This window comes from Gadus chalcogrammus, chromosome 19 (assembly GCF_026213295.1).
Source record: "Gadus chalcogrammus isolate NIFS_2021 chromosome 19, NIFS_Gcha_1.0, whole genome shotgun sequence".
Classification (NCBI taxonomy): Eukaryota; Metazoa; Chordata; class Actinopteri; order Gadiformes; family Gadidae; genus Gadus; species Gadus chalcogrammus.
The window spans coordinates 4,981,841-4,995,396 of record NC_079430.1 but is presented as its reverse complement, the minus strand read 5'-3'; the positions used below and the strand labels follow the sequence as shown (position 1 = coordinate 4,995,396).

General features: G+C 41.9%; 1 protein-coding gene across 1 annotated transcript; it reads right to left on the bottom strand.

Moving 5' to 3' along the window:
* Positions 1–757: 757 nt before the first annotated feature.
* prkab1a (protein kinase, AMP-activated, beta 1 non-catalytic subunit, a) lies at positions 758–11,970 on the bottom strand. Its single transcript, XM_056578688.1, has 8 exons — positions 11,871–11,970; positions 10,546–10,721; positions 9,728–9,897; positions 9,422–9,515; positions 8,558–8,672; positions 5,137–5,270; positions 4,665–4,733; positions 758–4,056 (listed from the first exon to the last, which is right to left on the bottom strand). The coding sequence occupies exons 2-8, from the start codon at positions 10,696–10,698 to the stop codon at positions 3,979–3,981; spliced, it is 813 nt and encodes a 270-aa protein (XP_056434663.1). The 5' UTR covers positions 10,699–10,721; positions 11,871–11,970; the 3' UTR covers positions 758–3,978.
* Positions 11,971–13,556: the final 1,586 nt, after the last annotated feature.

The window sequence follows — 13,556 nt, the reverse complement described above, 5'->3', positions numbered from 1 at the left end:
CAAGTAAATTGTCATGAAGACCTTTCGTGGACCACCACGTATGTAAACAGTAAATACACATGCAGTGGCTGAGAAAAGAGTGCCAGCACCCTATTGGTACACAATTATTACTGCAAGAAGAAGTATGAAACATTGAAAAGAAAACTACCAATGTTGCTTATGGTCCCAGTGTGTTTATTTAGCCAACACAAATGAACACAAGAATAATAGAATCCCACGTAACCTGTATCCTGTTACCACAGGACGAAAAACACAGGCTGTGACTAAAGTCAGCAAATCACGGGAAAACATCTAGAATGCAGGAAGTGACATCGTTAAATTAACGCTGACTTAAGAGTGACAAATAACGGATCTGGATCAAGCTGATACAATGTACTTTTTAAGTGATTTACTGTTTTCTTTATACCAATATAAGAGCGCGTGTGTTTGTGTTTTTGGATAGGCGAGGAGGAATTTTAGGGATGCATCTATTTAATATGGGATGACTACATTTTCACAGTTGGCATTTTGATTGATTGCTACTTTGTAGCAACCTTCTCTTGACCAAACTTTTTGTGCTGATAAGCATTTTTCATAATAAAAGTCTCCAAGGACTTCTCCTTCCCACAGTCAAGAGAGATCGGTTTTCTCCTCTAAAAATAGGACACAGAAAAAGAAAAAGATAATTTTTTGTTTAATTCCCTGTTAATATTTTATTAGTGTAGTAAAAAATCTAAATATTTGGAAACAAGGAAAAGAAACAAATGGGTCTTTTTTAGTAAATATTTAATTAAACACTAATCTAGATTTATTTAGTCAAGATAGACGACATTGGGACCAACCTCGAAAATCACGAAATCGACATTGTAAATAAATAAAACATTTTAACAAAACCAATTTCTTTATGTTAAATTCAAGACATGAATCAATCCTTGTCAGATATTCAGTTTCAAACCAAAAACACAGCATAACGTTGATTATGGACACATGTTAAATACCATAACATTAAAGCAAAACTTGTGTTATTACTGTTACATCCAAAACTTGGATAAGGTATGGTTGTGTACGGCTAAAGATCAATGCATATTTAATCCAGACTTCCAGTGAAATATATGCAGAATTCAAACAGCAAGAGACATTAAAACACTTTTTCTGTATGATTATTTTCAGTCAGGACTGTCCGTGAGACTTCAGTGCAAACACTACCTTGCGCAATTTGGCCAATACAACCTTCTTCATCTCTAAACGTCAGTCGTTCATACTTTGATTGAAATGCACACGCACACACACACACACACACACACACACACACACACACACACACACACACACACACACACACACACACACACACACACACACACACACACACACACACACACACACACACACACACACGAACGGACAGTAAAATGACAGCTCGATTCTCTAACATCTCTGTGACAGCTCCCGTCTGTCACACACTGTGATATGCTGGTCCAAGGGCCCCAGAATTGCCCCTGATGGAGCCTGGTTACTGCTTTTGTGACATCACTAGTAGGAGTGTCCACTCAGGTGTATGATTGCCATATACACCTCTGCCTAGGGCTGGCGTTGATACAGTCCAATCAGCTCCTTCCAGCCAGACGGTTGGAACACAGCAACATCGTGATTTCACAAAAGGAGAGATTGTGAAATGGCTCATCAACAGGATAAAGGCTAGAGAATAGTTCCCCTCTAAAAAAACAACATATTTTATGGATTTTTGTCAAAATCGTGAATCCGCACTGGTTTCAACACAGCACACAATGCATTTGCCTTCTTCCTCCGTGTCATCTATTTTCATATAATCATGCGTGAATTACGATCAGTTGGCTCCTGGATGTCAAGGGCCCCTGAACACCAACCAGGAAACACACAGGAAGAGTAGCTCTCTCCTTTATCTACTACTTTCAAGGACTAGTGCCGCCCAAAAAGGCCCCTTCCTCAACCACACAGGAAATAAATAGGCCAAAAAATATGATAGCAAAAAAAGGTAGGGTAAATATTTAGTTCAAACACCTACAGCTACAACAGATAGTCGTTAAGGATAATCATATGTTGTGTAATGGGTTCCATATTGAATAAGTGCCAGGTGATTTAGGGAAATGCACTCGTCAACCCGTACCAAGAAAATAAGCGAGCGGAATTTCTCATTCAGTCAGGACTTGTCTGAGGACTGCATTAGCGTCTGTGCCAACACGGAACAAGAGTAGTGAAAAACACATTTGATATGAGGCGGTAGAGATTAAAAACACAGAAAGTATCGAGGACAGCTATTCAAGCGTTGACTAATTGGGACTGCTTCGAATAGATGCAAACTCAGTCTGCATGCAGCATAACGTCGATAGCAGTGCAACTGCTCATCGCACTAGCCTAGACCACTTCCTTCGTCATGTAGAGAGAAAACCGACGATGTTTGTAGTAGCGCGACTGTTTGCTCTGCGTGTCTTATTCATCGCAGAGATGGAAACCCATGGTGACAGCTGTGACATTGCTTTCCTAACATTGTTGTTTTGATATTGTTTCATCTGTCTGAACTCCTCACTCCTCTGGGTGCCTCATCAAGGTTTGTCTCCTGGGATTTTTCGGTTCCTTGCACTTTATTAGGCTACGGTTTGTCCTCCGATGTGGACCGAAGATGCCCTCTGAGACAGTGTTTGTGAGAAAGGTGTTTGATACATAACACTTCACTTTGTGGCGTGATATGTTTGTATCACCTTTTTGAAAAAAAATAACAAAAAGATATACATGTAAACACAGTGCAGTGCAACAAAATACATTCTCAAAATACGTCATGGATAGAGAATACAACGTTTTATCAATGTCAGTCTCCATGAGAAGAAATTTCTTCTCTCTCTCTTCACAGCCTGTATGGAGAATTACATCCTCATTAAGGTCCAGCCAAGTCCAGACATCCTCCTCCTATCACATTTCACACGCACACACGTCAGTTCAGTCCTAACAGCCGCACTCTGGCCTCATCACCTCAGCGGGTCAACCAGCTCAAAGAACAATGGATATACAGTAAGGCAAAAAGAAAAGAGGGGCAGCGATTGTGTGTCAGCGACTAAGTACAGCTCATCTGCAATCGAAAACGTCATAAACTGACCTGAATTAACGATTAACAGAGACAGAGTGGAGGGTAAAAGAATACCTTCCCGTAAAAAAACTTGCTTGGATCATTTTTATGACTTCCTCCTGTCCAGAGGTCGATTGAGCTCTCATGACATAAAATAATATATCGTTTGATTCAACGGTGGAATCTTCAATCTAAAGTTGTGTGAATTCAATCGTTTCCTTGGCGAGGCGTGGGTTGCCTCAGTATGACCTGCCACAACATCAGAGAGGGAAGGACTTGAACCAACCTCCGCTTCAGTGCTCAGAAAAAAACTCAAACAAATAGACTTTGAATCCATAGCCAACCTTCTCAGATTTGGATTGCATGTACGCTCCCTCTGGGCTGTATACAGAGTAATTAATGGGTTCACAGGCTGGAGCGTGTGCAGGAGGAGAACAACAGGAGGTGAGGAGGTGAAACCAAAGCCAGAATGCCTTCTCGTGAAGATCCTGTTCTGTATGGCAACACGGTCTTATACGACATTATAGGACTCAAGCTGCAACTTAGAACTAAATACAATTAGTTGTAATTTTATTCAGAATAAACTATGCTGGTCAATTAGACGCTGCCCTAGAAAATAACTATATCTCATAAACATAAACTGTTCCCATGGTTCCCTTTGTTTAAGGGTTTTGAAGCTTTGTGATTGGCCAGTGACCTCTTCTCCTTCTACATCGCTCCTCTGAGATGAAGAAGTGGATTGATAAGGAAACTCTGCATGTATAGACTCAATAGAAATAGGATGCCTTGGGCCAGGATTCAGCGGATCAGAATCTCTGTGGGTCTGCTGCGTGGTGCAGTGTGTTTGTACACGTTTACAGGTGTGTGTCTTCGGTTACCCAGATACAAGTCCCGATTAGTCAGATGGGCTTGTAGAGCAACGTGGTGACATACTTCTTCTTGTAGCGGTGCGTCGCGCTGAGAACCATCACACCATCCTTATGGAGAAATACACACAGTGGAAGATGCTGTAGTCCTTAACACTTGGACATTAGCATAGGGTTAGCTAGCTGTAGTCCTTAACACTTGGACATTAGCCTAGCGTTAGCTAGCTGTAGTCCTTAACACTGGGGGATTAGCCTACGGTTAGCTAGCTGTAGTCCTTAGCACTTGGACATGAGCATAGGGTTAGTGAGCTGTAGTCCTTAACACTTGGACATTGGCATAGGGTTAGCTAGCTGTAGACCTTTACACTTTGACATATGGGTTAGCGATCTAGTCTTTTTACCGTTTTTTTTTGTATTTTAACTGTAGTCAGTAACAATTCCTGAACACAAACAGAATGAGCTGGAAGCACATTGTTAAAGAGGAAACAAATAGATTTAAAAGCTAAAATACTCAACAACAAATTCAAAAGAAATGTAACATTATGTGTGTGCAATTCTTTGGTCAGTTTGTGTCCACACTTGTGCTTGTTATGATGGTGCGTCTAGCGTATGTTAAGACTGCAAATTAATATTTCAGGATAAGGGCTTCTCCTTGCTGGGAGGAGGTCATTGTGTCCTTGCGTAAACTTAAGATTGTATATGGTGTCTGATGGAGTTACCTTTATGGAGAGGGCGTAGAGGTGGTTGAGCATCACATGGTTTGGCTCTGGAAGCAATGCAGGGTCACACTGGGGCGACAGGAGAAAACTGTTAAAAACATGACTAATGGGCACCTTCCATTCAAAAAAAGATCCACTTGTGACATCAGAAGTCGGTCTGTCCTCCCAGAGGTATGACAGACATGATACTTGTGATACTACAAGTGGATTGACATTAAAACAGCTTGTGAGGACTAATAAAGCCTCTTGTGATAGCATGAGTGGGAAGTCACCCGTCACAAGCCCTTACAATCTGTTTCAGACTCAGTCACCTCACCTTGTTTAACGTCCATTCAGGGACAGATCATCCACCAGCCTGTCCAGTGGACTGCCTGTACCAACTGGTAGGCTGTCCCCTCATAGCACTGGGTGGACCTTCCCACTATTTTTGAAATGGCCATGGATTGTTCTGGCGTCTCCCCTGTCCACTCACCGAGATGCCGGTGTCTTTGTTCAGGATGACCTGCAGCAGGTGTGGAGGTAGGATCGGGGGGGATTTAAACTTCTCCTCCTGTTTGGGAGTGTAGGCGTCCTGGTGGTACGGCCCTGGGGGGGAGCTGGAGAGGTCTGGAGAGAGACGCAAAGACCCATGGGAAATGAAGTCTATATGGTGCTGTTAGAAACACCTGGTGCTTGAAGCACTTGAAAACAAATCGGCTCTTCCTATTTGTCCACTAATGCACGTGTGCGCACATAGAGACACACACAAACACATGCGCAAACACACACGCACACATGCATCCACACACACACATGCGCACACACACAGTTAAACCTCCGTCGTGTTGTAATAAGGAGTGAAGGAGGAGGGTGTTTGGCTCAAGTGCACCTCGACCTCCCTCTCTCTCATTACCCCGACTCCTGAGCTCCTGAGGTACCTGCAGAGCCGTCAGCTTAACCATCTGTAGAGCCCTTACTCCAGCAGGGCTAATGTGTCACAAAAGGCAGCCGCCAGACTCCTCTGGGAACATTTGGTTTCAGGGAGGTTACGTTGTGTAACTTTCCGCTCCTCCGGTCTATGTCTTTCCGAACCCTTTCATGCCTGGATGCTGCCAGTGATCACGTTTACACACGAAACGTTGGCAGATGAGGTAGCTCGACCTGCTAGTGCACTAACCACCCACCTACGTCGTGCAGCGACCTACGTCAGATTCCCACCTTGCGAGGGTCCTTTGCTACCTGTCATTCCCTCTCTTCTTCTTCAGATCCACTTTCCTGTCCCTCTTCACTGTCCTGTCCATGAAGGCCCTAATTTCTTAAAATCGACACATTGAAAAAGTTGGCATCCATGTGCAGATTACAGAGATCCATTAGAGAGATACACTTATTATTGAGATTGACATCATTCATTTAAATTTCACGTAGTACGTTCGGCTCACATAGCACACAGACATGGTTACATAGTTGAATACAAAGCAAGGTTGTAGGAGTTTTGATTGAAATAATTTAGAAAATGGAAATTGCATTTGTGTGCTGTCCATAGAGCATACAAACATGTTTAATAAGTATTTTGTCCTCCAGTATGCTAATATGCTAATTGAGAGTCAGATCACCATAGGTTAAAGACCCAGTGTGAACCCTTTCACTTTAGCCGTGAGCAGCTAGCACGACCGCTAGCAAGGCCGCTGGCCAGAATGCTAGCGAGTCTAAATGATCTGTTTATCTTCCGTTCAGATCATCCAAGATGCTTGTGAGCACAAACTGCAGCAGGTGTGACTTTTTCTTGTGCATTGAGCATGTGTATTAGTAGGTCACAGAACATTCAAATGTGCATTACTTAATCATGTATTATAAAAGAGGGCGTTTAACATTAACGCTCACCATAAACTGAAAACCATAAAATGGTCAACGCATGTCTAGCATTGCTGGATGCAAGGTTGGGAGCTCAGAAATACCCAACCATAAGACCTATTGTATGTTGTACGTCCTTGCACTTAATGTACACACTTGTTGTATGTCGTACTTAGTTAAGGAACTTAGTTGTGTAGCATCTTATCCTACCTAACTTTGTTGTATACGGGGAATGGGTTAACCTAGCAATTGTAAGTGCTGGCACTTGGTTCTATGAACATCGTAACTGTACCAACAGCAAAATATTGTTTCACCTTTTCCTGACAAATGTACTTACTGTAAGTCGCTTTGGATAAAAGCTTCTGCTAAATTCCCTAAATATAAATATAAATGTAGATGTAAGACCAAAGTTTATTGCTCTTAACTGATAACAATTTCTGTTAATCTCCAACCTGGGTCAAAGATGAAATAATGTGGCGAACCCAGGCCGTGAGGTCGGGCTTCAACGCTCAACTCCCTAGGAAAACGTTGGCAAGGCCGCGTCCGAAAGCTGCTGATGGGCTCACTGCTTAACGAGAGGTAATCAAGGAGCACTTTAAGCGTGGGTCCCACTGGACTGATGCAAACGGAAATCCTCCGCCCCATTGACTTTGGATGGGGTGTGACCGACCCTTAAGGAAGGAATTAAGTCACGTTTCATACACTTCAGTCAGCAGCATTGTAATCTCAAGCAGAGACTGGAGAGGAAACAATGCGACGGCTCGTTAATCATCATGCAGAAAACGTATACAAAGCTAAAGAAGTGGTCTGCCAAAACACACTTTGTTATAAGTCTTCAACTAAAAGTATCAAGTGGTCAAAAGAAAAGTAGCTTGGTTAACGTGTCACACGTCTCATGTTTAGTTTATGAAAAGAGACACTTTCAAAGTTTTATTTTTTGTTATATTCGGCAGCATTGTAATCTCAAGCAGAGACTGGAGAGGAAACAATTTGACGGCTCGTTAATCATCATGCAGAAAACATATACAAAGCTAAAGAAGTGGTCTGCCAAAACACACTTTGTTATAAGTCTTCAACTAAAAGTATCAAGTGGTCAAAAGAAAAGTAGCTTGGTTAACGTGTCACACATCTCATGTTTAGTTTATGAACAGAGACACTTTTTTGTTATATAACCATTATTTTACTACATCACTTTCAGTGGTTTAATTATTGATCTGTTACTCAACCTTTCTGGGGCTTAGCATACAACAATCCCAAACACTCAAAGCACACCGATTTACAGTTGAAGGGTTGACTATGAAAAACATCACACATGAACTTAAGGGTATCATGCATAAAATGTTCTGCAATAATTCACAGCTTACCAAAAGGGTATCTCATGGATTCAGGTTGACAGATACTGAAAGTATTTAGATGAAGCAATAACTTCTATTAAGTTATTGGCTAAATTAATCTGTAATAAAACAAATCATAAATATTAGCAATTATGGTAGTAACCTAGTGCAGGTTTATGTATTAAAACCCACTCATTGCAGAGCACACCTCGTCCTGCCTCAAGGCACACCACTAGGAACAACTATGTCCTATAATAAATGAGTCACCAATCTGCTCTTTTGTTTCCCATTAACAGTTCGGCATGCTTTTCTTCACAGCGCCACATACATACATACATGAATCAATTATTTAACCTCCATACACACAGAGAAAGACAAGTCAACTCGACTATTTGAAATATGTGATTAATCACAGCCAGTTCTTTGATTAACAGTAATCACTTATAAGCCCTTATTATTAAGATTTCCTGTTCACCAAGCTGGGGCTTTTGTATTTAGTTGCTATTATTGTATGAGTGTCGAGGTGTCCCTGAGCTAGACGGCTCACCCTAACTGCTCCTAACAAGCTGTCTGTCGCCTTGTATGGCTGACGCCGCCGTCAGTGTGTGAATTTGTTTATGAATGGTTGAATGTTCGGCAATATTGTAAAGCGCTTTGGGTGGCCACTGGTTGGTAAAGCGCATCATAAAGGCAGTCCATTAAACATTAACCATTGAGCGAGGGCCTCACCTGACATGTCTGAGCATTTCTGGGAGTCCACCATGAGCGCGTCGAACACTTCGAAGTCTGTGTTCTTCACCTGGATCAGGTTGTTGACCGTCCCCAGCTGGTTGGTCACCACCGGCTGGGTTGGAGCAAGAGAACGTCAAAACCAGAACATTATTAACAGCAGCCGTGAACCAACCACCAACCGACCATCACTCGAGAGTATAGTATAGAAATACTTTTCATTACGTTTTAGACTATAGTATCAGTACCATCACTAGAGACTATAGTAAAGAAAGACTTTTCATTACGTTATAGACTATAGTGTCAGTATCATCACTAGAGACTATAGTAAAGGAAGACTTTTCATTACGTTTTAGACTATAGTATCAATACCATCACTAGAGAATATAGTAAAGAAAGACTTTTCATTACGTTTTAGACTATAGTATCAGTACCATCACTAGAGACTATAGTAAAGAAAGACTTTTCATTACGTTTTAGGCTATAGTATCAGTACCATCACTAGAGAGTAGAGACTATTGTAAAGAAAGACTTTTCATTACGTTTTAGACTATAGTATCAGTAGTACCATCAGTAGAGATTATAGTAAAGAACGATTTCTCTTTACGTTTGTCTCTAAGAATGAAATGATATCAAAACTGAAGGAACATTGGGTGAATTGTGATGTTGAATTGTTCAGGATCCTTCTTATATGATTGTCCTGTGAATTTCGAGGATTGAAGATACCTCTGTTGACCATAAATGATGGACGGTTGATGGTCGGCGCAGCCCTAGTCCAGAAACACTTGGGACTTGAACGCTGAGTTAGCATGCGACTACTGTTTGAGTTTTGTTTGTGTATCCGTAGCGGGGGTGTTTGTGTACCTCAGCGGGGTCGTGGGTCCACTGGCCGTCCACATAGAACTTATACTGGTGTTCCCCTTCTGGCAGATCCACGATGGCCACAAAGTTGTTTTGACTGGAAAACAGAACAACACAAAAGTGGTTCTGAGCATAAGAAACACTTGGATAAGGAGTTAACGATAAGTCACTAATTTTGATATGGTTGCAAGGCCTCAATATTCAAAACCTACACATTCAAAGTACAAAAGTATCTACCACAAGTTTTACTCAAGAAATGCCATGAAGCAATTTTAAATGGATCTTTATTGTTTTGCTGTCGCTTCTCACCTCCTGATCAGGGGGATCTTGTTGGTCCAGTTGTTGAAGGAGCCAGAGAGGAAGACCTCTTTCCCGTCCCCCGTCCAGCGAAACACGGTGGGCCGGTCCACAGTCAGACCTTTATCGTCTGCCTCCAGGTCCTGCTGCCAGGCCAGGTACTCTTCCTTCTCTAGCGGGGCCTGGAGAAGAAATAGGAAGACACTGTATCTAAAAGGTACTCCTCTGCCTCTCGTGGGCCTAGAGAAGACGCAGGAAGACACTGTATATAAGGTAGAGAAGACACATGAAAACACTGTATATAAAGGTAAAGAAAACACATGAAAACACTTTATATAAGGTAGAGAAAACACATGAAAACACTGTATATAAGGTAGAGAAAACACATGAAAACACTGAATATAAGGTACTGCTTTTTTTACTGTCTCTAGACGACACAGTATATTAGGGGTTCCTTTGTCCCTAGAAGACGCAGTATATTTCTGGTCGTGTAGTTAAACTTTTTTTTTTCTGGGATTCATATGGTTATTTTCTGTTTTAAATCAATATTATTTTTTTTCCTTGCTAAGCAATATGTGTTGCCGTTTCGCACAAAGAGTGCTCTGTTAATAAAGTTCAATTTGACTAGGGTTAGGAGGGGTGTAAAAGGTAGGCATGTGATGCCTTTTTAAGATCATCGAGGTCACTATACAGATAAAACCGACGTGACGCAACCCACATTAACTACTTCTTAGGGTAATGCAGAACAAGTGTAAACCTTCAACACTTAGGATTGCAACACAACACAAGTCGTGTTGTTCAGGTATCCGATTCTCAATCGGTCCGCTTACTTTGATGTCTTCCCCGTGAAATATGTCTGCGTCCTCCGGGCTGTCCATCAGAATCTTGGGCCGGTCCCCGTCCTTGGCCCCCCTGCTGTCCCGCCGGTGGGCCTTCTCCCCCCCGTGACCCCCCACGGCTCGGTCGCTGCTCGTGTTCCCCATCCTCCTCCTCTAGGCTCAGGTCACTGCCCAGAGGAAAACCCTTGTCGTTAGTGCGTGGGATACATGCGATCAGTTTCCCATTTAGAACATAATAAATCATCATCAATCATTCATCATTAATCATGATGGGGGCGGGATGTGGCTCAGGAGGTAGAGCGGGTGACTGGCAACCAGGAGGTCGCTAGTTTGAGCCCCGGCTCCTGTCGAAGTGTCCCTGAGCAAGGCACCTCACCCTGACTGCTCCCGACGAACTGGCTGTCGCCTTGCATGGTTGACACCGCCATCGGTGTGTGAATGATTGCATTAATGGGTGAATGTTAGGCAATGTTAGAAAAGCGCTATTTAAATGCAGTCTATTTACCCTTTACCATTGTTAACCCTCAGAGAGATGAGGTTCATTAACTGAGACTTTCTTTAGTAGCCTACACATTATTCTCTGCTCAAGATATACAAATAATACTTATTCCAGGTTGTACCCAATAAAATAAGAAAAAATACCAATACAAAAAAAATCCTTACAGCAATAACGATATAAAAAATATCCATACAAAAAACGTACATCTAACATGACCTATGACCTCGATGGAAAATATTCTCTTGCACATCAAGACACATTGATTATAAATGTGACAACATCATTGAACCATAATACACCCTAATAATCATATGATCATGATATTTATTTTATTATTAATTATTCATTTATTATATTATTTATATTCATTCTGATCAAATGCATACTATTCAATTAGACCATGCAACTCAATGCATTGCCTCTGACATGACCAAAGCCTAACTATAAACCACCAGGCGATGGGTCATCATCCTGTTAAATGTGAAGCATGTTGCATAGATGGAAATGACATCCATGACACTGGACTCAGTAAGACCAGAGCACCATAGATCCCAGGAGACAGACATGGAGGAAAACCAATGGCCAGGAATGTTGTGATCTATGGTTCTTTGGTCCCAGGAAGACCATGAGAACCATAGATCCCAGCAGACAGCCATAGAGGAAGACTGGTGGCTGCAGAATAATAATTCAAATTTACTCAATTAAATATTCTGTACTGTAAATGTTGGCATGCGCTATATGACGGTATGCATTTGTGCCAACAAATTCTCTTCTTACTAACTGTTTTCGAAAATGAAACACCAAATGACAACCTCACCTGAGAATAAGAAATATCGATCCGTGTCGGCGTTAGTTTATCATTTCAGACGCCAGCCGCAAGTACAAAACATTCGTTAAGGGCACTGCGCATGCGCATTCCAGATACCATCAGCAAATACAAAACATTATGCATGGCAATGCGCATGCGTGTGATAGTAAACGCATGCGCATTTGATTTGAAAGGCAACAAATTTTGGAAATGATGAATCTAGAATTTAGTTGTAATCGTTAATTGTTTTCATAGCACAACATTTGTTTATCTTATTATTTTTTTATTCTAACCATTATGCCTTAGAAATTACCCAATGTGTGTATTGTATAAGTCTGGTCAAATTGTTGTAGTAAAAGATGTAACATTGGGATGAAATGCAGAGCTACAGAGAAGTTGTATTTTTGTATCTTGCCCACTAGATGGGAGTGTAGTTCATAATCTGCTGTAGAATGTACGAGCAAAAGAGAAAGAGCAGAGACATTTTTTGAACATTGATTGAACTGATGGTAGCAAATTAATATTGTGTTGCCTTTATCATATTTTATAATTTGTACCGTATAGCTATTTAATCTAGCTAATTATTTTAGTTGCCACGTTGAGTAAGATCCATTTAATATAAGGGGTTGAGATATTTGTCTAGTTTAACCAAGGATTGGTTAACCCAAGATCCCTTGCAGAAATATGCAAGGAGAATGTGTCTGTATAACACCCTGCAAACCTTTCACTGGCTCTCTAAATATTTAATAAAATAGCCTCTAAAATAGTGCACTCAGAAAAGGGTGTGTCTATGTGTGTGTGTGTGTGTGTGTGTGTGTGTGTGTGTGTGTGTGTGTGTGTGTGTGTGTGTGTGTGTGTGTGTGTGTGTGTGTGTGTGTGTGTGTGTGTGTGTGTGTGTGTGTGTGTGTGTGTGTGTATGTGTGTGTGTCGGTGTGTCGGTGTGTGTGAGAGAGTGTGTAGGCGCCCCGGGGACCAGACAGCTGTCTTTGACTCTCCTCAGCAGCAGAGACCCCCTGTGTGTGGGCTCAAGCCAGCACACGGTCTCAGCTGAAGGCTGGGGTGTGTGGGGTTGTGTGTGGAGGTGGCAACAGCTAAATGGATTTGCGAGAACAAAAGACCGGGTGTTGGGTTTGCTTTTCCAGCAAAAAATCTGCCATCGTCTTCCTCACCATTATTCTCTCTCTCTCTCTCTCTCTCTCTCTCTCTCTCTCTCTCTCTCTCTCTCTCTCTCTCTCTCTCTCTCTCTCTCTCTCTCTCTCTCTCTCTCTCCTCTCTCTCTCTCTCTCTCTCTCTCTCTCTCTCTCTCTCTCTCTCTCTCTCTCTCTCTCTCTCTCTCCCACTCCCTCCCTCTCCCGCCTTCTTTCTTTATTGAACTGATTAGATTGGTTAAATCTTGTTGCCAAAGAGACACAAACACACATGTATGTTGTATATAAATAACAATCAGACCATTATTTGTCTGTCTTTCTATCCGTCTATCTATCTATGTATATATGTATATATATATACAATATCTATATATATATATATCACTGTCTATATCTGTCTATCCTCCCCACCTGCTGTGACCTTGCCGTGGTGGAGAGGCTTGCGTGCTTCTATGATCCTGAGAGCGATGCTGGAGGGAGCCTACGGCTCCTGGCAGGTTCAATCATACCAGACTGGTCCTGGGTGAGGAGTGAGACAAAAGGCAGC

What these genes read in the sequence shown, in the direction of transcription:
- prkab1a (XM_056578688.1), bottom strand. Translation starts at nt 10,698, where the DNA reads ATGGGGAACACGAGCAGCGACCGAGCCGTGGGGGGTCACGGGGGGGAG. An exon ending in TTCACGGGGAAGACATCAAA is followed by an intron (nt 9,898 to 10,545) that starts GTAAGCGGACCG and finishes TTTCTTCTCCAG; the next exon opens with GCCCCGCTAGAGAAGGAAGA. An exon ending in TCTACGCCCTCTCCATAAAG is followed by an intron (nt 4,057 to 4,664) that starts GTAACTCCATCA and finishes TTTCTCCATAAG; the next exon opens with GATGGTGTGATGGTTCTCAG.